This window comes from Cetorhinus maximus, chromosome 20 (genome assembly GCF_964194155.1).
Source record: "Cetorhinus maximus chromosome 20, sCetMax3.hap1.1, whole genome shotgun sequence".
In the NCBI taxonomy this organism is placed as follows: Eukaryota; Metazoa; Chordata; class Chondrichthyes; order Lamniformes; family Cetorhinidae; genus Cetorhinus; species Cetorhinus maximus.
Genome location: NC_135898.1, coordinates 18,042,716 through 18,069,258, shown reverse-complemented (window position 1 = coordinate 18,069,258; position 26,543 = coordinate 18,042,716). Strand labels below are relative to the sequence as shown.

Below are 26,543 nucleotides of genomic sequence, written 5' to 3'. Positions count from 1 at the left end.
ACACAAGTCCTGCCTTGGACAGGATAGGTGCTCATGAACCCCTGCTTGCACCTCTCTTCCACTTAACAATTCACAGTTTTTCATTAAATATATTATATTTATAATATATTAAATTATTAATCGCAGCCATGAATGATTCACCTACTTTAGTGTGTAAACACTGGATTTTCAGACATTCTTAATGATCTTTGCTGTCAAGATCTCTACATTTTATCATTTGGGCTTGAAGCAGTAGGTTTTATTTGAGTTTCTGCCTGAGCAACACGGAAATCACATGATGATCACATTTTACAGGGTTGCTCCAAATAAGCGAGGAGGCGCTGCAGCGATTCGGTATCTGCACATGTCGCAGCGCAAATATAGATTAAATTAGATTGCTTTGAGTCTGGACAAATACGCCTTTAGATATTTACAGTCGTTTTTTTTTGGATGCAATCCAACCTCTTCCTCAATTGAAAAGGGCGGCTGCGAAATAAAAGGTCTAAGCGCTGACATCAACCCGGAACTGCTTCAGCAAATCTGAAAAGATTGCTTCCAGCAGAAAGGAAGCAACGTGAGAGAATGGGGGCTGGGGTGTTGTGAACAGGCTCTGTGCAGTGGGGAGAGTCGGTGGTGCAACAGACACACGCAGTCGGGAAGCAGAGCCACAGCACGATGTATGTGTCAATACTTTACAAAGCGCTGTTGAAATGGCTGTGCTCTTCCCAGTTGTAAGAGGGATCATTGGACGCACGAAACTTCCCCACTGCCGAATGCCATCCAGAGATCTGATTGATCGCCGCCTGCTGAGTTATTTTCTCTGTGTCGGGAATTATTTGCAAGCCCCGGAAAGGAGGCTGATCTCCACCGCCAAGCGTGACTGGAAGGGATGCAATAACATTGAGCTGATGATGGGAACGGAACCTACCCGCAAACGTGTTTGTTCTGCGGCTGAGAATCACAATAAAAGTGAGAGTGTTACCAGGATCTCAGTGGAGGGAAATATCGGTAGGGCTTCGCAAATTCGAAATAAAATGAAATTATTTGCAACAGTATGAATATGGCGTGGATTGTGAACGTAAATATTTCACCCTGGTTGGAGAGAATAATGCACAAGTATTTTTGGTTGAAAAATAACTCCAGAAATGTCATGTAAAACTTATTTTCTACTATTCTAAGCTGATTTCAAATATTAAAATCTTTTGGGATGGTTACAGAATTTCTTATCAAAGTGCAAACTATACCATGCAAAGCAGCATTCCTCTTGTCCACGTGTTGTTGTGTTGAATGCATATTGCACGGTTTTCTTTCATCCCATCTTTCCCAAGGCCGTACTTGTATAACAAACATGATTTACGTAATTCCTCAGCCATTTACAACCTTCCCTGTTTTTAAAAACAAACTTTAATCATGTAATCCCTATTTCCAGATTGTGTTGTTTTCGTTTGTTCCTTTGTGGTGTCCAGTGTTTCAATCCTTGCCAATTCACCTTAGTTTCTCAATTTGAAATAATAATTAATGCAGATTGTGTAATTCTATGGTTCTACGTTAGCTTTTATAAACTACAATGTACAGCTAAGGAAGAAAGTGCAGGGTTGTGGAAAGAAGGCAGGGAATGATACTACGTGAGTTGCATATTTGGAGAGCCGGTGCAGACAGGATGGGTCAAATTGCCTCCTGCACTGGTAACAATTCTTGTGATTCTGTTATCATCTTTTTAAAGGTCTAATCCTGCTTACTGACGTGATTGTCAAAAAGGTTAAGCAGTTTAGCCCCTGGATACCATTGAGGTCCTGCTCTTTCAAATCCTCCCTGTCTCCCGAAATTCTGTCTGTAAGACCTTAACCATTTTCCTACACAAAGGTGTACACCTGCAAAATATTCTGCACCTATTCATTGTTGTTACCTTGATGTCAGGGTAATGGACCATTATGCACGATTCATGTCGGCAGTTACAGAAACAGTCCATCTTCCTGAGTATTGAATCCCCTATGCCCACTGCATTTCTACACTTGGCTGTGCAGTCATTTTCCCCACAGTGCCGTAGGTGTGTTCTAGACTACACTCATCAAACTGTCATTGCCCTCAATGAAAACTGATTTCAGAGTTGCACACTCCCAGAGGATTCCTGCACTCTCTGCTCTTCCTAACCTGCCTGATGGACACCTAGTTACTATTCACTGAAGTCAATAGCTGCAGCCTCCTGGAGCATGCACACTGGGAAATTCTCAGACTGCTTTATGCCCTACAGTGACTTCAGCCACTCCTCAAGCTCAGAAATCCTGAGTTTAACTTGAACATCTGGAGCTACTTTCTGCAACATATGGTCATCCATGAAGGCTCATGGAGTTCTCATAGGAATTCCAGACAGTGGGTCTAAGCTGTCTCCATGTTTTTCTTAAAAGTCTTATTGCATTTACTATTGCCAAGAAGATATAATAATGTTGATAATGTTATTGGAAATTATTTTAAAATAGAGTTTAGTGGTGTCTGTGTGTGTGTGTCTTAATTGGATTAAAGCCAGCTGGTCTAGAGGCTTTGATGTATAGAAGGGAAGTAGGCTTGAAATTGTAATTAGATAGACATAGAAAAATGGAACGTGAGGTGTAAAGGGTGCAATTTACGTTTTTAAATAGACCATTCAAAAGAGCGGGTGAAATATTACACCTAACCAGATGAAGCTTAGAAACAAAGGCCGGGATTTTCCAGCCCTGTTGTAGGGGGGACCAGCCGCGGGCGAGGCAGCGCCTCAGCCAGAAGTTCATTGACTTGCGGTGGGACCAGAAGATCCCAGCGGCGGGTGGATGCGGAAAATCCCTCCCAATGTGTTTATTTTTTTTCAAAGCTTACTAGTAAAGTGGGTATTATGAAAGGGGTTTTGTTGTTGGAAGATTTAAAGTTTTTAAAAAACTGGTGATAATGATAATTTGCATTCAAAGAGGAAAAAATGTATAAAGGAAGAGAAGGCTGTTGGATAAAGGAGCAGGGATTCTAAGATCTAAAGCCCTCAACCTGTAAGCCTCAAGTCTGTCTCCAAGGATCCAGAGCTGAAAGAAATTCATTTTGAATGCAACTGCCCAGGGTGTGCTTTGCCATGGGTCTGTTTACATATGTGTTTCACTTTTGCCTTATCGCAGGCCTAGCTGAGAGTCAGATTATCTAGGGGAATTTTGTAGTTATTATAGTATTAATTTTGTAGATACATGTATGTGCTTACAATCTTTCCTGTATTAATAAATGTTTAGTTTTCTAAAAAAACCTCTTGAGACTTGGCCTTATTACCACCGAATTCAAAGCCTGCATAAAACATACAAATTGCATAACTGGGTTATAACAGTTGTTTCAAGTTTCCCTCTGGGATTTGACAACTTGGCCTTTACCATCTGCTGTGGCATAATACTATGCATGTATGTATGTTGTCACAACTCACTGGGGATAGTGCGCTGAAATAGCAAGCCCCACTGCTCCTCGAGCCGCGATAAATGTGAAAAAGTTTGATCAACCCACCTAATTGTTTAATTTAGGTTAACAGAATACAAGCACTAGGTTTGTAAACTTAATTAGTAAATAACTGTTTGTTGAACAGATTGTCTTTAACCAGTGGCAAAAGAAAGAAGTATGGACTGCTAATTTCTAACTCTACAACCTAAACTCTACCACTTCTTAAATCCCTATACATATACATACAGACACACAAGACATACAAAACATGGATTTTAAGGGTGGGATAAAACAGTTCAATAGCACTGATTCTGGAGTTGATTCAATGGGTTGATTTTAATCAATGTCTCCCAAATTCCTTTCAGTTCTTTGTTGATGACACAAGGTGGCCTTCCGGCATTTTCAGCCTTTAGTTCAATGGTTGAGCACTTACTTGCCTTTCAATGTCTCTAATAGTGATTTTCCTCTTGACAGGGGTTTTCAGAGAGAGAAAGAGCAGGTTATGGAGATATGAGGAGAAAAAGCCAGCTCGCTGTTATAGTAGGATTACTGGGATCTTACACGCACAGGAGAGAGGTTTTAGGTCTTTTTCCTTTCAGGCTAGGAGCTATTGTGCTGCACTGCTCTCTCTCTCAAACCCTGGTCAGGAGCCAATTAAAATGTTGTTGCCAGGCAGTTTCCCATTAGACTAGACTCCTCCTTGGCACCACCCTGTCTTTCATGGCACACTCTGTTCCAAGATAGCAACATTGTATATATCCCTCACACTGTTCCAGTGGACATGTCTTTCAAACTGCTGCCATTGGTAATTTTAATCCACAGTCCAACAGAAGTAAAAATATATGTTCTTTACAACATTTATATTTTTTTTATATACACATACACACATGTATGTGTGCGTATCTGCCTCTTATGCGATTATATAATGTCGTCTTAGTTTAGTGTTTCAATAGTCTGATGTATTTCTTGCTTATATCAAATTTTTATCTGATGCATTCAGATCACTTTTTTGTTACTCTCTGTTTAGTGAACTTAATTTTATCCCCTGAGATCTAATTAAGCACTCTGGTATTTATACATTTACTTATTTACTTTTGTCTGTTAGTTTAAATTACATAGCACCTCCTTCACCTCAGTGCTGAATTCCTTCTCTCACCAAATTCCTGTCATCATTCTGTTTAGCATATCCAACCAACTCTCACCAAACTCAGTGTTTAAAGCCATGTGCTTTTGCAGATAACTGTCCAAATAAGTCAACTTCCAGCCAAAATTAATAACTAGTCAGGGACCCACTTCCAGCTGATTGACTGTTAACTGCCACTAACTTGCAGTTTCTTGAAGTTAGCAAACAAGGTTAAATTTCAGTTTGATAAAAATACATTATTGTACCACTTACCCATGACATATCAGTGAATTCCCATTCTCAACAAATTCCTGTTGTCACTCTGTTTAGAAAGCTGTTCCGTTTGGCAGATTTATCTAATTCACACCCAGCTCTGTGCTTAAAGCTCTGACTTCTTGTACATCTTTCCCCAAACTCCACATATATTAATGACCGTACCGTCAGCCACATAAATCGCAAGCTCTGGAATTTCCTCCCAAAGCCCCTCGCCTCCTCTACCTCACTCTCCTACTTTAAAATCCACCTTGTTAACTAAGCTTTTGATCACTCCTCTTTATGTCTTTATTTTTGTCCTCGCTTCAGTGTCCATTTTATAATCACACTGTGCAGTGCTTTTGAATATTTTTCTTTGTTAAAGTTGCAAGTTGTTATTGATACTGTGGTCTTTGGAAACAAAGGTCTGCTTTCATTTTTATATTTTTTGGGAGGCTGGAGAATGTCATTACAACTAAAGGTGAATTGGGATTAATTCTCATCTTTAAAAAAAATAAATTATTCATTTTTAAGTTTGAAATTAATGAAGAACTCCATTGGTTATTGTATCTCAATTTTTTTTGCTCTCTATCATTGGGCTGAAGTTTTACAGCCATGTGGTTCGGCAGAAACATATGGTGGAAAATAGGTGGAGGTGGAGTGAAGAAGAAAGTTTGTATGTAGTATGATTGGTAAATTAACAAAAGTAGAAAACATCAGTTTTTAGGAAGACTTTCTTTATTCAAGGCTTCAGATAGTGCTCATCATAGTGGTCCCTGCCCACAGATGTCCCAACATTTTGTTTTGTAAAACTCTCAACCCTTCTTCGTGTTCCCAAATTCTGCAGTCCTTCCATCTATATGTACACATCAGCAGTGTGTGTGATTGAAAGAGGTTGTTCATTTCAGGCAGATAACCTAGAAAATTGTTAATCCCTTTATCCTTCTCTGGGCATCACATATATAGTGCAAAGCAGAGCAAAATGACATCTGCAGATTGTACTAGTATATGTGTGGAGATCAAAGGTAGAAATTAGAACAGGGATTGAAAAGGCAAATTGTGAGTGTGCCTAGTAAAGCGTGCCTAGTGGAAAAATAGATCATGTTCTTGAAGAACATATGTAAATAATTATAAGGCCCTGTTTTGTTTTTTTAATTTGTCATGAGATGTGAGCGTCACTGGCTAGGCCAGCATTTATTGCCCATCCTTAGTTGCCCTTGAGAAGGCGGTGGTGAGCTGTCTTGAACAACTGCAGTTCAAGTGTAGGTACACCCACAGTGCTGTTAGGAAGGGAATCCCAGGATTTTGACCCAGCAACAGTGAAGGAACGGTGATATATTTCCAAGTCAGGATGGTGTGTGACTTGAAGGGGAACTCTCAGGTGGTGGTGTTCCCATGTGCCTGCTGCCCTTGTCCTTCTAGGTGGTAGAGGTTGTAGGTTTGGAAAGTGCTATTGAAGGTGTCTGGGTGAGACACTTCAGCCCATCTTGTATATGGTACACACTGCTGCCACTGTGCACTGGTAATGGAGTGAATGTTAAATCTGATGGACTGGGTGCAAGTAAAGTGGGCTTCTTTGTCCTGGATGGTGTTGAGCTCCTTAAGTGTTGGAGCTTCTGACCTGCACCTGTAGCCACAGTATTTATATGGCTGGTCCAGTTCAGTTTCTGGTCAATGGTAACCCCCAAGATGTTGATAGTGGGGGATTCAGTGATGGTAATGCCATTGAATGTCAAGGAAAGATGGTTAGATTCTCTCTCTTGTTGGAGATGGTCACTGCCTGGCACTTGTGTGGCACAAATGTTACTTGTCACTTATCAGCACAAACCTGAATGTTGGATATGGACATGGACTGCTTCAGTATCTGAGGAGTCGGAAATGCTAGTCAACATTGTACAGTCATCAGCGAACAGCCCCACCTCTGATCTTATGATGGAAGGAAGGTCATTGGTGAAACAGCTGAAGAAGTTTGGGCCTAGGAACTTCTGCAGTGATGTCCTGGGGCCGAGATGACTGGCCTCCAACAACCACAGTCATCTCCCTTTGTGCTAGGTGTGACTCCAGCCAATGGGTTACCATTGACTTCAAATTTTCTGTTAGAATACCTTTTGGTGACTTGAATCAGATTCTGGCATACCGTTAGAACAATGTTTTGCTGTAAATTCAATTTATATTTTGTATTTGGGTGTTAAGAAAGGTGAAACTTGGTTTTACTTTCATTTAGAGGTTTTTGTGAGCTGGGTGCTGGGAAATCTGGAGCCTTTTTTGTATACATACATTTTTAATGAGGTTTTACAACTCTTGAAGTGAAGAGATGGGTTAGCAGTTCAGTGAAGTTTTAGCGACAGATGTCCAGAGAGACACAGACAGAGAAACACAAGGATGGTCAGTTAGTGTGTGTATACCAGAGAGTGCAGGCAGAAGGACTAATCTCTCTAATAAGAAATCCTGCAGGCCTGTTGGGGAACTGAGCTTAGGGAGCTCATCTGTTTGTTCTGAAGTTGAGTAATAGTGAGTTTACTTTGTAGTTTTTGGGTGTCTCAGGGAGAGATACCAGCTGCAGAAAAGCATCTATTGAAGGCTTAGCAGTCCACTGGATGAAAACTGAAACTGAGCTAACTTGCGCAAGAGACAGTGGTAAATCTTGACTGGGGTTTTGTGTCTGTAAGGGTTGTTGGCATAAAAGGAATAGTGTGTGTTTGAATCATTTTCTAGTATCTGTATTGAAATCATTCCAACCTTTTTTGGCTAGTATAATATAATTTGTTTCTTCTTGTTTAATAAACATTTTATTCTTTGTGTTAAAAGTATACTGGCAGACTCTTGTGAATGTGTTCAGTAACTGACCTCAAAAATAAAGTTAGGATCTACCAAACCAGGTTTCACCCTGAGATCTGACTTGTCCAGTTTTAACATCAGCTGGGATCATAACAATGCTAATTCAGTGCTTTGAAAAGATGGACTGATACAAGAGGGATTACTAAAAGCTGCAGTACTCTGTACTTTTTTAAAGTTTTGAAATGTAACTGAAACAAAGTTTCATACATTTTATGCATTGAATAAGTACAAGTGACTTCTACTGGAAAGTGCACTTGTGAGTACATCAAGTAATAATATATGAACATCATAAATAGGAACAGGAGTAGGCCATTTGGCCCTTCAAGCCTACTCCGCCATCAATAACATCCACTTTCCTGCCAACCTCCCATAACCCTTGACTCCCTTGTCAATCAAAGATCTGTCTAACTTAGCCTACAATGACCCAACCTCCACTGCTCGCTGGGGAAGAGAATTCTAAACACTAACAACCCTCTGACAGAAGAAATTCCTCCTCATCTCTATCTTACATGGGAGACCCCTTATTTTGAAATCTGACCCCTAGTTCTAGATTTCCCCCCTGTCAAGCCCTCGCAGAATCTTATGTTTCAATAAGATCACCTCTTATTCTCTTAAACTCCAATGCATATAGGCCCAACCTACTCAACCTTTCCTCATAAGCCAAATCCCTCAACCGAGAAATCAGCCTAGTGAACCTTCTCTGAATTGCTTCCAATGCAAGTATGTCTCCCCTTAAGGTGACCAAAGCTGTACTCAGTACTCAAGGTGAAGTCTCACCAATGCCCTGTACAATTGTAGCGAGACTTCCTTACTTTTATACCCCATCCCCATTTTAAAGGCCACTGTTCTGTTTGCCTTCCTAAATGCATGCTGACCTTTTGTGATTCATGTACAAGGACACCTAGATCCCTCTGTAATGCAGCATTCTGCAGCCTCTCCATTTAAAAAATATTCTGCTTTTCTATTCTTCCTGCCAAAGTGGACAAACTCACATCTTCCCAAAACATACTCCATGTGCCAAATTTTTGCCCACTCACTTAACCTATCTATGTCCCTTTTCACACTCTTTGTATCCTCCTCACAATGTGCTCTCCTCCTTCATATCAGCAAATTTGGCTACAGTTCCTTCATCCAAGTCATTAATCATCATTCTTTCCATCACATGGCTGACCCAGTATCTGGTATCTCTCCCGCTCTTGCAGCCTGCCATTGTATATGCTGGAAGGATTTACAAGTTGATACTCAACCTGTTTGGCTGTGCTATGAACCTTGGCCATCAAGTCCTGGAATGAGGCTTAAACCGAGAGCTTCTGGCTCAGAGGCAGCGACACTACCCACTGCACCACAAGACTTTCTAAGTCATTAATATAGGTCATAAATAGTTAAGGCCCAGCATGATCCCAGTGGCACTTCAATTGTTAGTTTGCTATCCCAGAAATGACCCATTTATCCTGACTGTTTCCTGTTAGTTAGCCAGTCCTCTATCTATGCTGGTATGTCACCCCCAATACCATAAACTCTTATCTTGTGTAGTAACCTTTTATGTGGCACCTTACCAAATGCCTTTTGGAAATCCAAATACACTACATCTGCTTGTTCCCCTTTAACCATCCTGTTTATTACATCCTCAAGGAGCTCTTAATAAATTTGTCAAGCATGATTTGCCTTTCACAAAACCATGTTGACTGTGCATGATTGTATTGCAATTTTCGAAATGTCCTGCTACTGCCTCTTTAATAATGGTTTCCAGCATTTTCTCAATGACAAACATTAGGCTAGCTGGCTAACTATAGTTTTTTGTTTTCTGTCTTTCTCCTTTCTTGAACAGCGGTGTTCCAGCAGTTTTCCAATCAGTTGGGACCTTTCCAGAATCTAGGGAACTTTGGAAGATTATGACCAATGCATCCACTATCTCTGCAGCCACTACTTTTAAGACCCTAGGATGCAGGCCATCATGACCAGAGGACTTTTCAGCCTTAGAGATTCAGCCTTTTAGATTGAAGCAGAGTGGTATCCATTGCAAATCAGTATGACAGTGACAGTAAAACTCATGAGCTCATCTGACTCCTGAGCGCACTCGCCTAATGCTTTGAGAAGCTCCCGCACGAAGTTCTTCTCACAAGTTGAGAAAATGGGTTACTGGCCTTGCTGTTTTACTATTGGAAAAACAGCTGTCAGGTTAGGGACACTCTGTACACTAATGAAAACACACGTGCTGAACCGCCTATTGATAAAAATCAGTCTTGAGAGCTATACAAAGATGATTAACATATGTAAGCATTTGGATAAACGGTCACTATGCATGCCCACGTGCTGGAAATAAGCAATGTATGTTATCAGATTCTTAAATTGATGACACAATTTAATCAGGAGAGTGCTGACATAGCATTTGACAAATGCTGCAAATGGCCATCAGTATTTTCTTGAATATGGTCCTTATGGAGTCTGCTGGCCTAGTGTTTGAGGGAAAAAATAGTTGTGTCTCACAGATGCTTCTCAGAGGCAAAACTGTATTTCAAAGGCTGTTTTGCTATCAGAATCCAGCTGTTTTGATAGATCAAATTAGTTGTGATTTTCATTAAGCATAAAAGACACTCCCTTGCCACTCAATTCATCCACCCTCTCTGGTTGAATCAGTTTGTTCTCAGTCTTGACAAAGGAACAGCTCATCCATCAAGAGCTGAAGCAATGTGAAACCATTCCCTCTAGGTGCCCTGTTACTGCAACTGAAATTCTGAATTTCTTTTAATTCATTTAACTTAAATTGCAATTACTCTGTGCTTGTGTTTGAATCTACTTGATGCTAAACCTACTTCACACCAACACAGGCCAAATATTTATTGTATGATGACTGTTGAATAGAAAGGTGGTAAATAATTTTAAAACTTCACAGTAATTGTTAGCTGCTGTTAGCATTTCTAGAGTTAGCAGTCGATATATCAGCACATTCAGCCCAGCAGGTGGATCAGCTTCAGCTACAATTTCTAAAGTTGGCTGCTGCATTTCATGGAAAGGTTAGCTGCAATGTATCTGAAAAAGCAATTACTAAGCAAGTGATTTTGGCTAATATAAATCCAGAAAATGTTTGAAATACTCAGCAGGTGTAGCAGCATCTGTGGAGGGATAAACAGTTAACATTTCAGGTCTGTGACCTTTGATTTTCGCCCACCAGGAAGAACTGGTATGATTATCTAGAATGGTTTTCAAAATGAAGACCAAAGCTATTAAACACTTCTTGATGACGCTATTTATACTTCCATAAGACTCAAAAATGTTTTCTGCTTTTATTTAGCTGTAGGGAAATCCACGTTTGCTGAGCTATTGGAGCAGATGGCCAGTAACCAATGGGAAATTATTCGAGAGCCCATAGCCAAATGGTGCAACATTCCAGCCTCCAGCTGCAGTGAGGTAGGTATCAAATTCATACAATGTGATGAAAAGTGAACAAATGAAGCATGAGCTGGTATGTCTCTATTCAGTACAATATTTAGAGTTAGACCTGGTATAACTGATTCATTGAGTCGTAAGTCTGGTGATTAGAAGGTTCTTTTTCATAACCAGTTTACCAAAAGAAATCCAAAATCTTTCACTTGAAATCCAAATTGAGTGGAGCCATTTAGCAAAATACCACTGTTCTCTGCTTGTTAAACCAAAATAGTTGCCTGTTGAATTTGATACTACTTTTCACTCAGCTGCCTCACCTCTCTGGTGTGCATTTTTCCTACCCATGCATTTCATAAAAATAAGCCCTGTGACATGAAAAATATTTTTTTTCTTGAGACCCATACATTTTACCTCGACTCCAGCTATAAATTGGAATCTTGGCCAGGCTTCCTCCTGAAGCAATGCGGACCTCGAGTCAGTGCATAGACATCATTTGTTGGCAGAATCGAAGAAGAGTCAAAAAATAAAATGCTATTGACTAAAATAATATCTTGCATTCTGAAGACTGGATGCTATTAATTGTGTTTGAGGTTGTCATCAGCTGCAGGAGTTGCTGAGAAGCCATGCCCCCCCCCCCAGAATTATCTCTAACTGAGGTGAGATTGACCTTTTTTTAACCAAATGGGTCGGAATGCTTTTTTGGCATCATTGTTGATCTCCGATACAAAGAAATCCAAAAGTTCCTATGATTGAAAGTTGCTCCTTTTTGCTAGATTGTGGTTCAATGGTAGCACTCTTGCCTTTGAGTCAGAAAGTTGTAAGTTGAAGTCCCATTCCATAGAGCACAAAATCTGAGCTGACATGCCAGGTCAGTCCTGAGGGAGTGCTGCACTGCCAGATGTGTCATTTTTTGGGTGAGACGTTCATACCTTTTAGGGCTTCTTATGATTTGTGCTTGTGATAAAATCAAGTAACCCAAATGTTAAACCGTACAGAGAGATGAATTTATATAATGCCTTGTTATCTCAACATATCGCAAAATGCTTCACATGATGAATCAAGCAAAGAATTCCAATTAATTTCTTGGAACCATTTAAAAAAATTGGCTGACCCCATTCAGATTAGGTGTGTAAAGTTCATATGCTATCTTGTATCCAATTCTGTTTCTTTCATGATACTGTTAGACCTTAGTATAGCCACCCCAGATAGCACAGCCATTTTAACATTGTATTACGGAGGTCATAAATACAGAATACAATCATTGCCCAAATTTGCAATAGCTATGTTGAGCAACTAAATTGCACAAAATTACATTCTTGCTCAAATGTTTTAACTTGGCAACTTGTACAGCAAATTGACTCCTCTGTAAAACCCTGATTGCTTTAATTAGTTGTGGTAGTCCTGCAATGTGCTTTGAAAGATGAACAGCAAGAAGATAAAAAAAAATCAGAAATTTCTTAGCAGTGAAACATTAAAGGGTGAATATTGTCTTCTGGTTGTGAATATGAATGAGTAGGTTGGTGGCATGAAACAATTTAATATTCACATTACATTTATGTCAACATTTGTGCTGGAGGAAAATATATGTATATATATATATATATGTATATAATATATATAAAATATAAAAACATGCAAGTTGTCTGAAAATATGAACAGATCTGAGGCAAATTGAAATATGTGGAGGAATTTCCACAAAGATTATTGATTTCTAAATAACATGGCATACTATAAAATTCTCAGCAGGAATTGTGTTTTAAAATTAGTCCCAATCATTCAGTGTGTCATAAAGCAATGATTATTGAGTGCTCTGATTTAAAGGGTAATTTAAACAATTTAAATAATGAACCAAGAAGTGTGAATAAAATTACAAAAGGAAAAAACACCACTGCTGTGGTTGCTACCCTTCTTAATCTGTTTGTTAAATAGTAAACAAAAATGAAATAAAAACATAAGCTAGCAGTCAATACTTGGTGTCAACTTGGCAGAGTGGCAACAAGCTTGCTTCCTAGCACATCTCTCATAATCTAAGCTGAATCTCAAGTATGGAACTGAGGGAATGTGGCACTGTTGGAAGCACAGCCTCTCAAGTGAGTTTAACAGAGACCCCATCTGCCCTGTAAGTGGATGTAAAATACCCCGTGGCACTATTTTGGAGAAAAGCAGTGGAGTTCTCCTGGTGGCCTTCTGACATTTATCCCTCAACAAAAGTGTCAAAAAAAGGTTACGTGGTCATTTGTTCCACTTTGTTTGTATGACGTTGCTGTGTGAAAATTGACTGTAACCTTTGCTTAGGTTACAACAGTAGTATGCTTAATAAGCACTTAATTGGCTGCAAAGTGCTATAGGATGTCCTCAATGTTGGAGAGGCCAGGTTTTTCACTTTACAGTTGTTGAAAAAAACAAAGTTAAAAGGAAATTATTGTCTAAAATAAACAAATAAGAATATGGCAAGTCAGTCAGTACCTGAAAGAGAAAAATGGGCTAACATTTCAGGTGAAATTCACCTTTAACCTCATCCTAAGGCACTGACCTGTCTCTACTGCTAACTCAACAGCTGTGAATTTGCAATATTTTCTGTTGTATTTTGTTCTTCAGTGTTCACAGTTTTTAGTAACAAATGTTTGTTATTCCCCAGGAGCTGTCGTCCACACAGCAGAGTGTTGGTAACCTACTTCAGATGCTTTATCAGGACCCCCACCGGTGGTCTTACACCTTTCAGTCATACTCCTGCATGAGCCGAATCAAGGCCCTTTTGGCACCAGTATCCCCAAGACTACAAAAGGCAGAAGAGCCAGTGCAGATATTTGAAAGATCAGTCTATAGTGATAGGTAACAACATAGCTGCAGTGTTGACTCTTAACACCATCTTTTTTTGTGTTCAGCAAGGTGAAGTGAGTGAGAAATGCAAAAGTTCAATCACAATCAATTTCAGCAGAATACCCCTTACTGCACCAGTGCAACCTTTCTGTTTCTCATTCCAACTATTATTATGACCTTCCTGCGTGAAATGGTTAATTATGGATTGTTTTGAATTTTCACTTGTGCCCACTAGGTTCACAGGCGTGGTAGTATAGTGGTAATATTACTGGATTGATAATCCAGAGGCCCAGGCTAATTCTATGGGAAGACTGGTTCAAATCCCACCACGGCAGCTAGTGGAATTAAATTGAATTAATTAATCAATCTGGAATTAAAAGCTAGTCTTAGAAATGGTTACCATGGAACTAACAGATAATCATAAAAACCCAACTGGTTCACTTAAGTCCTTTTGGGATGTAAATCTGCCATCCTTACCTGGTCTGGCCTACATGTAACTCCAGACCCATTTAGTGTGGTTGACTCTTAACTACCCTCTGAAATGGTCTAGGAAGCCACTCAGTTTTACCAATCCGCTACATTATAAAGGAATAAAACTGGACTACCATCCAACATCGACCTAGGCACCAGCCAGTCTAGCCTAGTTGACCTGCAAAGTCCTTCTTGCGAACTGATGGGGACTTGTGCCACAATTGGGAGAGCTGTCCCACAGACTAGTTAAACAATATCCAGACATATAATCACTGAATCATAACTTACAGACAATGTCGCAAACACCTGCAGAGGACAGACTCGCCAGAGGTGGTGGCACAGTGGTATACAGTTGGGAAAGATTTTCCCTGGGAGTCCTCACCATTGACTTTGAACCCCATGAATTTTCATGGCATCTGGTCAAACATGGACAGGGAAACCTCCTGCTGGTTACCACCTACCATCCCCCCTCAGCTGATAAAATAGTATTCCTCCACATTGAACACCACTTGGAAGAAACACTGAGGGTAACAAGGACACAGAATTTACTCTTGGTGGGGGACTTCAGTGCCCAAAACTGAAAGTGGCTTGGTAGCACCACTGCTGGACAAGCCCTAAAGGATATATCTGCCAGGCTGGGCCTGTGGCAGGTGGTGATGGAACCAGCGACCTCACCCTCCCCAATCTATCGTCACAGATGCATCTGTCTGTGACTGTATTGGTAGGGGTGACCACAGCACAGTCCTTGTGGAGATGAAATCCCGTCTTCACACTGACAATACCTTCCATTGTGTTGTGTGGCACTACCATCGTGCGAAATGGGATAGATTCAGAACAGAACAACAGCTCAAAACTGGGCATCCATGCAGTGCCATAGGCCAACTAGAGCAGCAGAATTGTGTTCAACTACAATCTGTAACCTCATAGCCCAGCATATCCCCCACACTACCATTGCCATCAAGCCAGGCGATCAACCCTGATTCAATGAGGAGTTCAGGAGAGCATGGCAGCTAGAAGCAGCACCAGGCATACTTAAAAATGAGTTGCCAACCTGGTGAAGCTGCAACACAGGACTACATGCATGCCAAACAGCATAAGCAGCATGCGCTGGATCTGAGTGATCCCACAGCCAACGGATCAGATCAAAGAATCCTGCCATACCCAGTCACCAATGGTAGTGAACAATTAAACAACTAACTGGAGGAAGCTCCATAAACATCCTCATCCTCAGTGATGGTGGAGACCAGCATATCGATGCAAAAGTCAAGACTGAAGCATTTGCAGTCACTTCAACCTAAGGTGCTGGGTGGATGATCCATCTCAGCCTCCTCCTGAGGTCTTCTCACCAATGCCAGTCTTCAGCCAATTCGATTCACTCCCTCACTCCATGTGATATTAAGAAAAGGCTGAAGGCAATTCACACCGAAAAACCTGTGGACAATGTCAACATCCCGGCAACAGTACTGAAGACTTGTGCTCCAGAACTAGCCACACCCTTAGCCAAGCTGTTCCAGTATGGAAATATGGAAAATTGTCCAGGTATTTCCTGTCTACAAAAAGTAGGACTATTCCAATCTGGCCAATTACCGTCCCATCGGTCCACTCTTGAACATCAGCAAAGTGACAGATGGTATCTTTGACAGTGTTATCAAGCACTTACAAAGCCTTAACCTGCTCGCCGATGGTCAGTTTGGGTTCTGCCAGGGTCACTTGGTTCTGACTTCATTACAGCCTTGGTCCAACAATGGACAAAAGAGCTGAACTCGAGGTGAGGCGAAAGTGACTGCCCTTGATCTCAACGCAGCATTTGATCGAGTGCGGCATCAAGGATCCCTAGCAAAACTGGAGTCAGTGGGAATCAGGAAAACTCTCCACTGTTTGGAGACATAACTAGCATAAAGGAAGATGGTTGTGGTTGTTGGAGTTCAATCATCGTAGCCCCAGGACATCACTGCAGGAGTTCCTCGGGCCCAACCATCTTCAGTTGTTTCATCAATGATCTTTTCTACATCATAATGTTAGAAGTGGGGATGTTCACTGATGATTGCACAATGTTCAATGCAATTCATGACTCCTCAGATACTGAAGCAGTTCATGGCCATATGCAGCAAAACCTGGGCAACATTCAGGCTTGGGCTGATAAGTGGCAAGTAACATTCACGCCACACAAGTGCCAAGCAATGACCATCTCCAACAAAGAAGACTCTAACCATCTCCCATTGACATTCAGTGGCATTACCATCACTGAAACCCCGCCATCAACATCCTGGGGGTTACCATTGACCAGAAACTTAGCTAGACTAGCCATATAAATACTGTGGCTACAAGAGTTGGTTAGAGGCTGGGAATCCTGCAGCAAATAACTCACCTCCTGACTCTCCAAAGTCTGTCCACCATCTACAATACACAAGTCAGGAGTGTGATGGAATACTCCCCACTTGCCTGGATGAATGCAACTTAAACAACCCTTGAGCTTGACACCATCCAGGACAAAGCAGCCTGCTTGCTCAGCGTCCCATCCACCACCTTAAACATTCATTCCCTCCATCACTGACGCACATTGGCAGTAGTGTGTACCATCACAAGATGCACTGGAGAAACTCATCAAGCATCCTTTGACAGCTGCAAACTCTACCACCTAGAAGGGCGAGGGCAGCAGATGCATAGGAACACTACCACCTGCATGTTCCCCTCCAAGCTGCCATACTGCCTTGGAATTCTATCGCTTCTTTAACAATGGCTGGGTCAAAATTCTGGAACACCTTTCCTAACAGCACTGTGGGTGTACCTGCACCAGATGGACTGTAGTGGTTCAAGAAGGCTGCTCACCACCACCTCAAAGGCAATGAGGGATGGGCAACAAACGCTGGTCTTGCCAGCAACGTTCACATCCCATGAAGGAATGAAAAAAACACGGTCTCATCTCATTTTGCAGCAGACAGAATAGTTTCATTTAATCAGTCTGAACTAGATTCAAATCTTGGGTACCACGGGGGAAAAAAAACGTACTCCTAAGTTTCTGACAGCATTCATTTGACTATTTATTGATTGCCATCTGTTTTGTATGTAACATTAATTGTATTAATTTTTCTCTCACTTATTTGAGTTAGTTTTTTCTTCCTCCTATTTATGGGTGCTGCAGATTTTAAGTAGGATACTGGAGCATGAAACCTACTCTCATATCTCTGGCAATGCTGCACTTGATCCTTCTGCAGGGAGATGTCTTTTTTGGTTCTCCCTGTGAAAGATGGGACTGACCTCCACTTGCTTCCTCCCTTCGGATTGTCAAAATTAGCATCTTGCGGCCGCTGCCAATTTAGTACACCATAACAGCACAACTTTATATTAATATACTTTTGAACATCAGCATCTGTAATGAAATATACACAGTCCCTGACAAAATCAAAAATTCAGTAAGAGTTAAGATGACTGTGAGGTTCTTTTTCTCTGCCAGTTTTTCTTTCCTCTCCTTAACTTCTTTCATGAAGTATGGTTCCATGACACAATTGTCCTCTGGTACTTAACCAAGTTAACTATTTTTCATGTATGAGCCTCAACACTATGATTTGTAAGAAGATTTAGTCAGGGAGGCATTCCAGCCAAAACTGACCCTGCCCTCAGCATCCAAAATGTGCATTTTCTAGTGTGTATTGAAGAGAAAATAGAATTGTGGTCCACTTTTTTCCCTCTCCCTAGCCTTGGTGTAATTGATATTGCTTCTAGTAACCTTAATGTTGCCACAACGTAAATCAGCTAACCCTGACAGGAGATTGAAGCTGAACTTTTACAAATTGTATTTCTAAGTTGCTCAGTGAATAAAGTCACTGAACAATGGAGAAACCTTCAAGGCCGCAACCTGCTGTCCAAATTCAAACTCAGTATAGAATCATAGCTTTGATCTGCTTACATTACCATTTGACCAAAAATAAGCTATAAATTTGCAAAAGCTCTACAGTAGAACTAAAAATTTCTCCAGTTGTTTAAAGATCAGATAAATTGAATTGAGTTATATTTGTGGCTATCTATGTAGGTATATATTTGCTTCCAACCTATATGAATTGGGGTGCTTAAATGAGACCGAATGGACGATCTACCAGGACTGGCACACTTATCTTCTCAATCAATTTGGCAGCCGAATAGCGTTGAAGGGAATCATCTATCTTCAAGCATCTCCTGAGGTAACTCATGTGTTGAAGTTTAACAACAGCTGACCAATAGATTTAGATCTTAATATTTTAATCGTGCAGAACTAATCAAATGATGCTGTGCACTAAGAAGTTACGTCTCACCTTCTACTTGGCATTTCCCACATTTCTGTAAAGGAAATTTGATGCAGCAAGTCCATTTTACACAAAATTACATTTTCAAGTGAAAGATTTGATCTTCAATGAAGCATTGTTCCTCAGAATATCTTTGCTAATTCTTGACTTTTTGATCAAACAGTTCAGGTGGTAATCAGACTCAGTTTCCTTTCAAGTGTGATCATACCCTTCTTTGTTTTTCAACTCTAGCCAACCAAATGCATTCTGTCCGTGCCCCCTCAAGTACACCCTCTCTTTCCGACACGACGATATCTTTCCTAATCAGTATTGCAACTTCATCTTGCCTTTTTCCTTCCCTATCCTTTGTGAACACGTTGCACCTTTGAATATTAAGCACCTAGTCCTCACCATTTTAGCCACCTTCCTGTTATTGCCACTACATAAAACTCCACATGGCTATTTGTGCTTGTAGGTTGTCACCCTTATTCACTAGGCAGCAACAAACATATTAGCTACCCTTTGTACAAGACTTAGATGGGAAACACTTAAGTGTACTGTGCACTGTTCTGCTCTCCATATTACAAAAAGGGTAAAGTGACAGTAGAGAAGGTGCAAACAAGGTTTACCAAAATACCACCAGAAATAAAAGGTTATACCTATTAGGTTGGGACTCTTCTCTAGAAATTAGAAGGCCAAGGGGTTACCTAAGAGAGGTCTTTAAAATTAGGAAGGTGTTTGATGGGCAAATGTGGAGAAAATGTTTCTCCTTATGGAGGGGGAACCTCAAACTTGGTGTCATATGGATAAGATAACCATAATAAATTCTGTAAGGAATTCAGGAGAAACATCTTACCAGAGACTATTTAGATCATGGAACTTGCTACCACATGAAGTAGCTCAGGTGAATAGCCTAGATGTTTAAGGAAAAGTTGCATAGGTTCAAAGGAAAAAGGAATAGAAGTTTATGCTGATAGGGTTAGGTGAAGTAGGGTGGAAGGAGGCTGTAATGGAGCATAAACCCCAAATTTCCATGCTCTAAGTTCTATGTACTCCTATGTAATGGAAACCGTTTATGAGTATATGGAAATAAATATACAAGAAAGAGATTAATGCCTGACAAACTTCCTTATTCCTTTGAGATGTTACAGTTAAAGTGAACTGCAGAATTTCTTACAGCACATTTTACTTGAACTTTCAGAATGCTTTAGGTAACGAAAAACACAATTCTTGAAATACTTTAAGGTTTTAGATAAAGTTCTGTATGATTTTGATTAAGCAGAAAACCTTAAGAATCCAGCGTAATGTATGGCACTGGATAAAAATTTGACTAAAAAATAGGAAAGCTGTGCAGGAAATGTTTTCTCGCAGTGGGGGAATCTGTTGAGTGATGTTTTTCAAGGGATCAACGCATAATGTATTAACCTCTGTTGCTTCTTGTTTACATAAATGGGCTGGTCTTTAAAATCAGCTACAAAATCCTCACATTTATGAATGACATTTATTATGACCAGGTGAGAAGGGGTGAACTGGCTCCCCTCCATTCAACCTTCTCGGTTGGTCACAACAAAGGTTTACATTTCCTTTTTACAAGGATATGCCTTTTTCCAAATTGGAATGTATTTAACTATTTAAGCTGTGAGCAATGAGGAGCCAATCAGACAAGGATTTCTGGAGTCAAAGAGCAATTTATTAACCACGAAACACGAGAAAAATAATACAAACGTGACGTCAAGCATTTGGCCCTCGTGCAATCATTTGGGGGCACACACACACACACACACACACACACACGTAGGTATCAGAAATAAGGGGAGTTAGAGTCCAATTGAAAAAGGTAAAAGAATGTACAGTTAAGTGCCCTTTGTCCTTGAGACATAGATTTTAAATGTTGTGACTGATTTAAGTTAGCTGTTTCTTGGGTGCAGTCAGATGTGTGGAAGATGTTGCAATTGTTATGAGATCTCGGTTCACTGGTAGGTTTCTGGTAGAGTTAGCTTCTTGAACCGTGCGACACTCTTATTCCAAAACAGAGAGAGTGAGAGAGCAGCCATCAGCTTGTTTCCTCTGCTGAAGATGTTCTTGACACCGCCTGTATCACTTGCAATCTCTCTCTAGTGGCTGGCAGCCTTGCCTTGAAATACTTCACCCATTGTGTACTTCCAAGAGGTTTTGGGTGTGCCTGTCTATGGCAGCCATTGTTTCAATACCCAGTACTTTCAATTTTTTAATGTATTTTCCTTTGACAGTTGTGAATTTCAATGGGTTGCCTGGATTATAGGAAATGTGTCTCTCTTCACAGTTCCCTGAGGGTGATTCGTTGGTTTCTCACCTTCACCTTGGAATGCGGCCTTGCATTTTAAGCAGTTTGCTTGGTCTCAGTTCAAATTGCAAAATTTCTGGTCAGTTGAAAGCTGAAAAATCATGTTTTCAAAAATAAAGGCGCATAGCCTCGTAACACACTGAAGTTAGCAACACATTAAAAATGAGAATGCAGCGAGATATTTTGAGAAATACTTGAAAATAACTGAAATAAAGCTCAAGATTGACCAATGCAAAGTGTTCCTCATTTGACCAAGCACAAAATTAATAGAATGACCAAAAGGTTCTGATCACATTTGCTTACACTTAGAAGAGACTTTTCTTGCAAAAACTTTAGTGCACAGTTTTGTCCTTCAGAGTGATGTAATTTTTGACCAAAGGGAATTGTTACTATGGCCAGGATTTTTCAGTTGGTGTGCAGGGGCAGGCCCAACATGTCAGCGCGTAACATGAGGTGCAATGACATCGGGACGTAGGTCCTGACGTCATCGCGATGTTTTGTTCAGCGGGCACATGCCAGAATTGGCTGCGCACCCGCCGATAAATGAAAGGCCTATTAAGATCATTAACTAGGTAATTAATTTCAAATTTACGCTGCCCATTGAACCTTACGGTCAGCGGGCAGGCTAAAAGGCCAAGCGGCCTTTACGTTTTTTAGGAAACCTCATCCATGAGCAGGATGAGGTTTCCTAAAGCTTTTATGAATGAAATAAAAGGTTTTCAGAAAAGTAAAAACATGTCCCATCTCATGTGACACAGTCACATGCGGGGACATGGTTCAATAAATTTTTATTACATTTATTTATGTTTTTCAAAAGCGCTTCAATTTCCCCGAGGCAGCTCCGTGCCCCAGGGAGATTGAAGCGCTCTTTCGCGGACATGCACGAAATAGCGCTGGCCCTGACTCTCCCTCCTCTCCCTCCACAACCTGCACACTTGCGCCTTACGCTAGGCGGGCCTTAATTGGCCAATTGGTCGGCTCTGCGACTGCCCGCTCCCACCAAGCCCACCTGACGCAGGAAAAATTCTGGCCAATATCTAACTAATCGGTGATGGGGTTAAATGTTAGTTGAAGTATTATCTGCCTCTATAAGGTTTTGCAAGAACTGTTGATTATTTTTCCACAGAAATGTTTAGAAAGACTGCAACAAAGGGGGAGAGATGAAGAGAAGGAAATTCAACTGGGTTACCTTCAACAGCTGCATTCACGACATGAAAACTGGCTTGTGAAACACTGCACAGAGTAAGTGATATTATTGTTTCAAATTCTTCAGCTCTTTGAATTTAATTTCATGACGAATTGTCAAATCCAGTGTCGGGTGCTCTAAATGGGATGCCTATCTGCTTTTTTCTTTGCCTAATTAATTCTTGTTTTTTTTTACTGTTTTCTGCCTTGCCCCTCTTAAAGCACCATTACACAACTGAGACTGCAAACATACGACCTAATGCCCAGATCTCCATATAGATCAGATCATCAAATGATACAGTACACAAGGAGACTAATCAGCCCATCATCCCTATGCCAGCTGTTAGTAGATCTGTTTAACCAGTCCCACTCCTCTGCTGTTTCCTCTTAGTCCTGTAATTTTTTTCTCTTTAAGTATTTAGCCATTCCTCCTTGGAATGTTATAATTGACTCTGTTACCGCCATCCTTTCAGAGAATGCGTTCCAGATCACAACAACTTGCTGTGTAAAGAAAAAAGTTTCCTCATGTTGACTTTTTTTTTTGTTTGCCAATATGTGTCTAAACTCCAGTGAGTACAGACCCAACCTGCTCAACCTTTCCCCATAAGACAGCCTCTTCAGCACAGGAATCAGCCTAGTGAACCTTCTCTGAACTGCTTCCAATGCAAGTGTATCTTTCCTTAAACAAGGAGATCAAAACTACGCAATCAAAAGGAAATGTAGTCTAGTAGGTCCTGACTTGCATGGGAGATGCAAAACTATGACTATGGTAAAAATTGAGTTTTCCTCAATTTCTTGCAATCAGAATCCTTTTCCATAGTGTTCTATTCATTTAAAATCCTTTATATAAAGAATGCAACTTTATTGCCAGATATTGTTTTCCATAAAAAGAACCTACAGCTGGAAATTTATGCATGGGCAGTGGCCCACACCCTCAGCCGAAAAGTCGACGTGAGTCCCCCTCCATTTGGCTGGGACGCTGAATCGCCGCAGAGCGACCATCATTTATTGGCCTGCAGCACCACTGGGAGCGGTAACCACTTCTGGGACCCTGCCCCCAACAATGATTGTCAAAGAAGCTGGATGAGAAATTAAGTGGGTGTCTTCAGTTGGGGCCAGTCTGGCAGGCTCTGATGAGGAGGCTGTGGGACCAGGTTCAGGAGGGCTGGGGTAGGAACGTGGGGGTGTGGGGAGATTACATAGACGCCAGGTACCAGCTAAAGGGCTGCCAGTGGACACTTCGTGCAGTGGTGGGAGGAGGCCCTTAACTGGCCATTAATTGACCAAAAGGCAGACGGACTGCCCAATGCTTCCCCTGCTGCAGGTAAAGCATCAGTGTAAGTGGGTAAACAACAGGCATGGCCTGTCAGCCTGTTCCTGGGTTTGGGGGGGTGTGGTGTGGGGGGTGGAGGCTGTAAAATTCCACCCTTTATGTTAACAAGCTGTTTTGTTTAGATCTTCATGTCAGCCATATTATCAGATGTAAGCAGAAGCATAGGGCAGGCATTACCCAATAGGAGAGGGCAAGTTAGTGGAAATACTTTTCCTCTGGAGAGCTCTTTTGTTTCCTATGTTCTTGTAAAATGATATTAGCTGAGAACCTGAAGCAAGCTTTTTTGGTTAGTTTGTCTTGTGCAACATAAAGAAATTACAATGAGTGGAAGGCAAGAAGATATAAAACAACATTTGGAGAAAATGTTTTTTTTTGGATGAGGATTTAACTCCTTTTTCCTCATTTTCAATAGACTGCACTTTGAAAATCTGAAGAACATTCCAGTGTTAGTATTGGATGTCAATGAAGATTTTGAAGATGATAAATCAAGACAAGAAAAGCTTTTCAAACAAGTACAGTGTTGTTCTTTCTCCTTACCTTTTTTTTTGTTCATTTTTCTTCTTTTTTCATTCGTGGGACGTGAGCATCGCTGGCAAAGGGAGCACATATTGCTCATCCCCAGCTGACCTTGAGAAAATGGTGGCGAGCCACCTTCTTGAACTGCTGCAATCTAATGGTGAAGGGACTCCCACAGTGCTGTTAGATAGGACATTCCAGGATTTTGATCTAGGAACGATGAAGGAATTATGATATATTTCTAAGTCAGGATGGTGTGTGACTTGAAGGGAAACCTGCAGATGATGGATTTCCCATGCGTCTGCTGCTATTGTCATTCTCGGAGGTAGAGATTGCAGGTTTGGGAGTGCTTTTTAAAAATTCTTTCACATGATGTGAGTTCAGCATTGTTGGGTAGGCCAGCATTTGATGCCCATCCCTAATTATCCTCGGGAAGATAAGTGGTGAGCTGCTTTCTTGAACTGCTGCAGCCCATGTGGTGTAGGTACACCCATGGTGGTGTTAGGAGGGGAGTTCCAGCTCTTGAAGTAGTCTAGATGAATTGCTGCAATACACCTTGTAGTTGATAGACACTGCAGCCACTGTTTGCTGTTTGAGGGAGTTAATATTTCAGGTGGTGGATGGGTGCCAATCAAGTGGGCTGCTTTGTCCTCGATGGCGTTGAGCTTCTTGGGTATCGTTGGAGTGCCACTCATCCAGGCAAATATAGAGTATTCCATTATGCTCCTGACTTGTGCTTTACAGAAGGTAGTCTGACTCTGGGGAGTCAGAAGGTCAGTGAGTCAACACAGAATACCTAGGCCAGAATCTTCGGGTTGGCGAGCGGGGGCTTCACCGTGGGTCATTCAGACCTTCAGTTCGGTGGGGGTGCACCAGAGTCGGCTGCATGTCCGCTGAACTGTCAAAGGCCAATTAAGGCCATTTAAATACCAATTAAAATAATTAACTGAGCTGCCACAGGTGGGATGAGGTTTCGTGAAGGTTTTCAAACTTTAATAAAAATTTTAAATAAAATTCATAGACACTGCCATATATGGGGGGACGTGTCTGAAATTTTTTTTTCCTTTTTAAATTTTTAAAAGCCAAACTTATGCGCGCAAAAGAGCACAGTTCCCGACTCAGCCTACTCCCCCTGCACGCACAGGGAGCGCTCAGCGTTTCTGGGTATGCGTCACGCTGGGCGGGCCTTAATTGACCCGCCCACGTAAAATGGTGGCGCACAGCTGCTCCTGCCAAACCCTCCCGACGGGGAGAAAATTCTCCGCCTGATCTCTGACTTGCGCTGGTTGTCACAATAACCTATTCTGTGCTATGTCACAATGATTGAGAAAAGGTGAGTGAAGCATCATTTAAGGGGGATGCCTACCCCATCAAATATTATTCTCCCCAAAGAATATGCAAGCATCACCAGCTCCATGAGAACCTTAGTGTAGGAACGTGTGTGAGAGACTTCACATAAGTGGCTACTGCACGGAGTTCTGCAGCCACTGCCATCTGTTCACATTGTGCTGTCTGTGGCTATGAAAATGACAACCATACCCATTTCCTGGCATGGGAATTTCAAACAAAAACAGCCGTGGCGATTTCTTTGACATCAGCCACAGTCCAGTATGAGGTTGCAGTCAACAGGTAACTAATATCTTTTGCGTTATAGCTGGGGCATCAGGATAAGCTTTACAGGAATGCTATCTTTCCATGGATCCAGACTCCAATAGCTGACACCGACACTGCTTAGGAAGCTCCTGCAGTGAACTTCCCCAATCTTCTAATTCATGAATACGCAGATTGTGTGTGACAATGTACAAAGGATCCCACATGTCAACATGAGATGTGGTGAAAGTTGACATATTTCATGAATCCTTCAAAATTTGGCTATGCTCTGCCTCTTCAAGGAAAATAATCAGGTCACTGGATGGCTTATGGGGGACATAGCATACATCATACTCCCATGATCCATAATCCCACCAAGCTACCCCACCAGTAACAAGGGCATTACAAGGCACAAAGTGGTAATTAGGGTAATTGGTGCCAATAGCTGTCCAGAACATTGGTGGCTGCAACTCAGTTTATTGGTCTAATGTGTGGCATTTCAGGGTCATGTTCATAAAATAGAGCTTGACATGTATTGAAGTGTTTTATTTTCTCTTCTGCTTCCCTTCCAGGTGAAGAACTTTGTGAACTGTCTGAAGTTGGGAAAGTGAAAACCCCCTGTCCATTTTTTGTGCAAATTTTTTGAACCTTTTTGTTACGTAGGGAAAAAATGTAGAGTAAGAGAAGAAATAAAAACAAAAAACTGCGGGTGCTGGAAATCCAAAACAAAAACAGAAACAGAAATACCTGGAAAAACTCAGCAGGTCTGGCAGCATCGGCGGAGAAGAGCACAGTTGACGTTTCGAGTCCTCATGACCCTTCAACAGGATTCGAAACGTCAACTGTGCTCTTCTCCGCCGATGCTGCCGGACCTGCTGAGTTTTTCCAGGTATTTCTGTTTCTGTTTTTGTTTTAGAGTAAGAGAAGACTTGGTTGCTGAGATTTTGTTCATTGTTCACTCTAGGTTCCATCCCTTCTTTCAGAAGGACTGAAATTCCTGTGACTTTGGGTGCTTGGCAAAAATGAACT

At 41.2% G+C, this 26,543-nt stretch overlaps 1 protein-coding gene across 1 annotated transcript; it reads left to right on the top strand.

Annotated features, from left to right (window-relative positions):
- Nucleotides 1-521: 521 nt before the first annotated feature.
- Nucleotides 522-26,543, top strand: LOC144694907 (deoxycytidine kinase 2-like). The gene is made up of 7 exons (XM_078565658.1): nt 522-987; nt 10,926-11,041; nt 13,656-13,849; nt 18,339-18,486; nt 22,017-22,132; nt 23,821-23,920; nt 26,087-26,543. The coding sequence occupies exons 1-7, from the start codon at nt 690-692 to the stop codon at nt 26,123-26,125; spliced, it is 1,011 nt and encodes a 336-aa protein (XP_078421784.1). The 5' UTR covers nt 522-689; the 3' UTR covers nt 26,126-26,543.

Coding starts and splice junctions, on each gene's coding strand:
- LOC144694907 (XM_078565658.1), top strand. CDS start 690: ATGGCTGTGCTCTTCCCAGTTGTAAGAGGGATCATTGGACGCACGAAA. Junction 13,850..18,338: donor AGATCAGTCTATAGTGATAG/GTAACAACATAG, acceptor CTATCTATGTAG/GTATATATTTGCTTCCAACC. Junction 22,133..23,820: donor CTTGTGAAACACTGCACAGA/GTAAGTGATATT, acceptor CATTTTCAATAG/ACTGCACTTTGAAAATCTGA.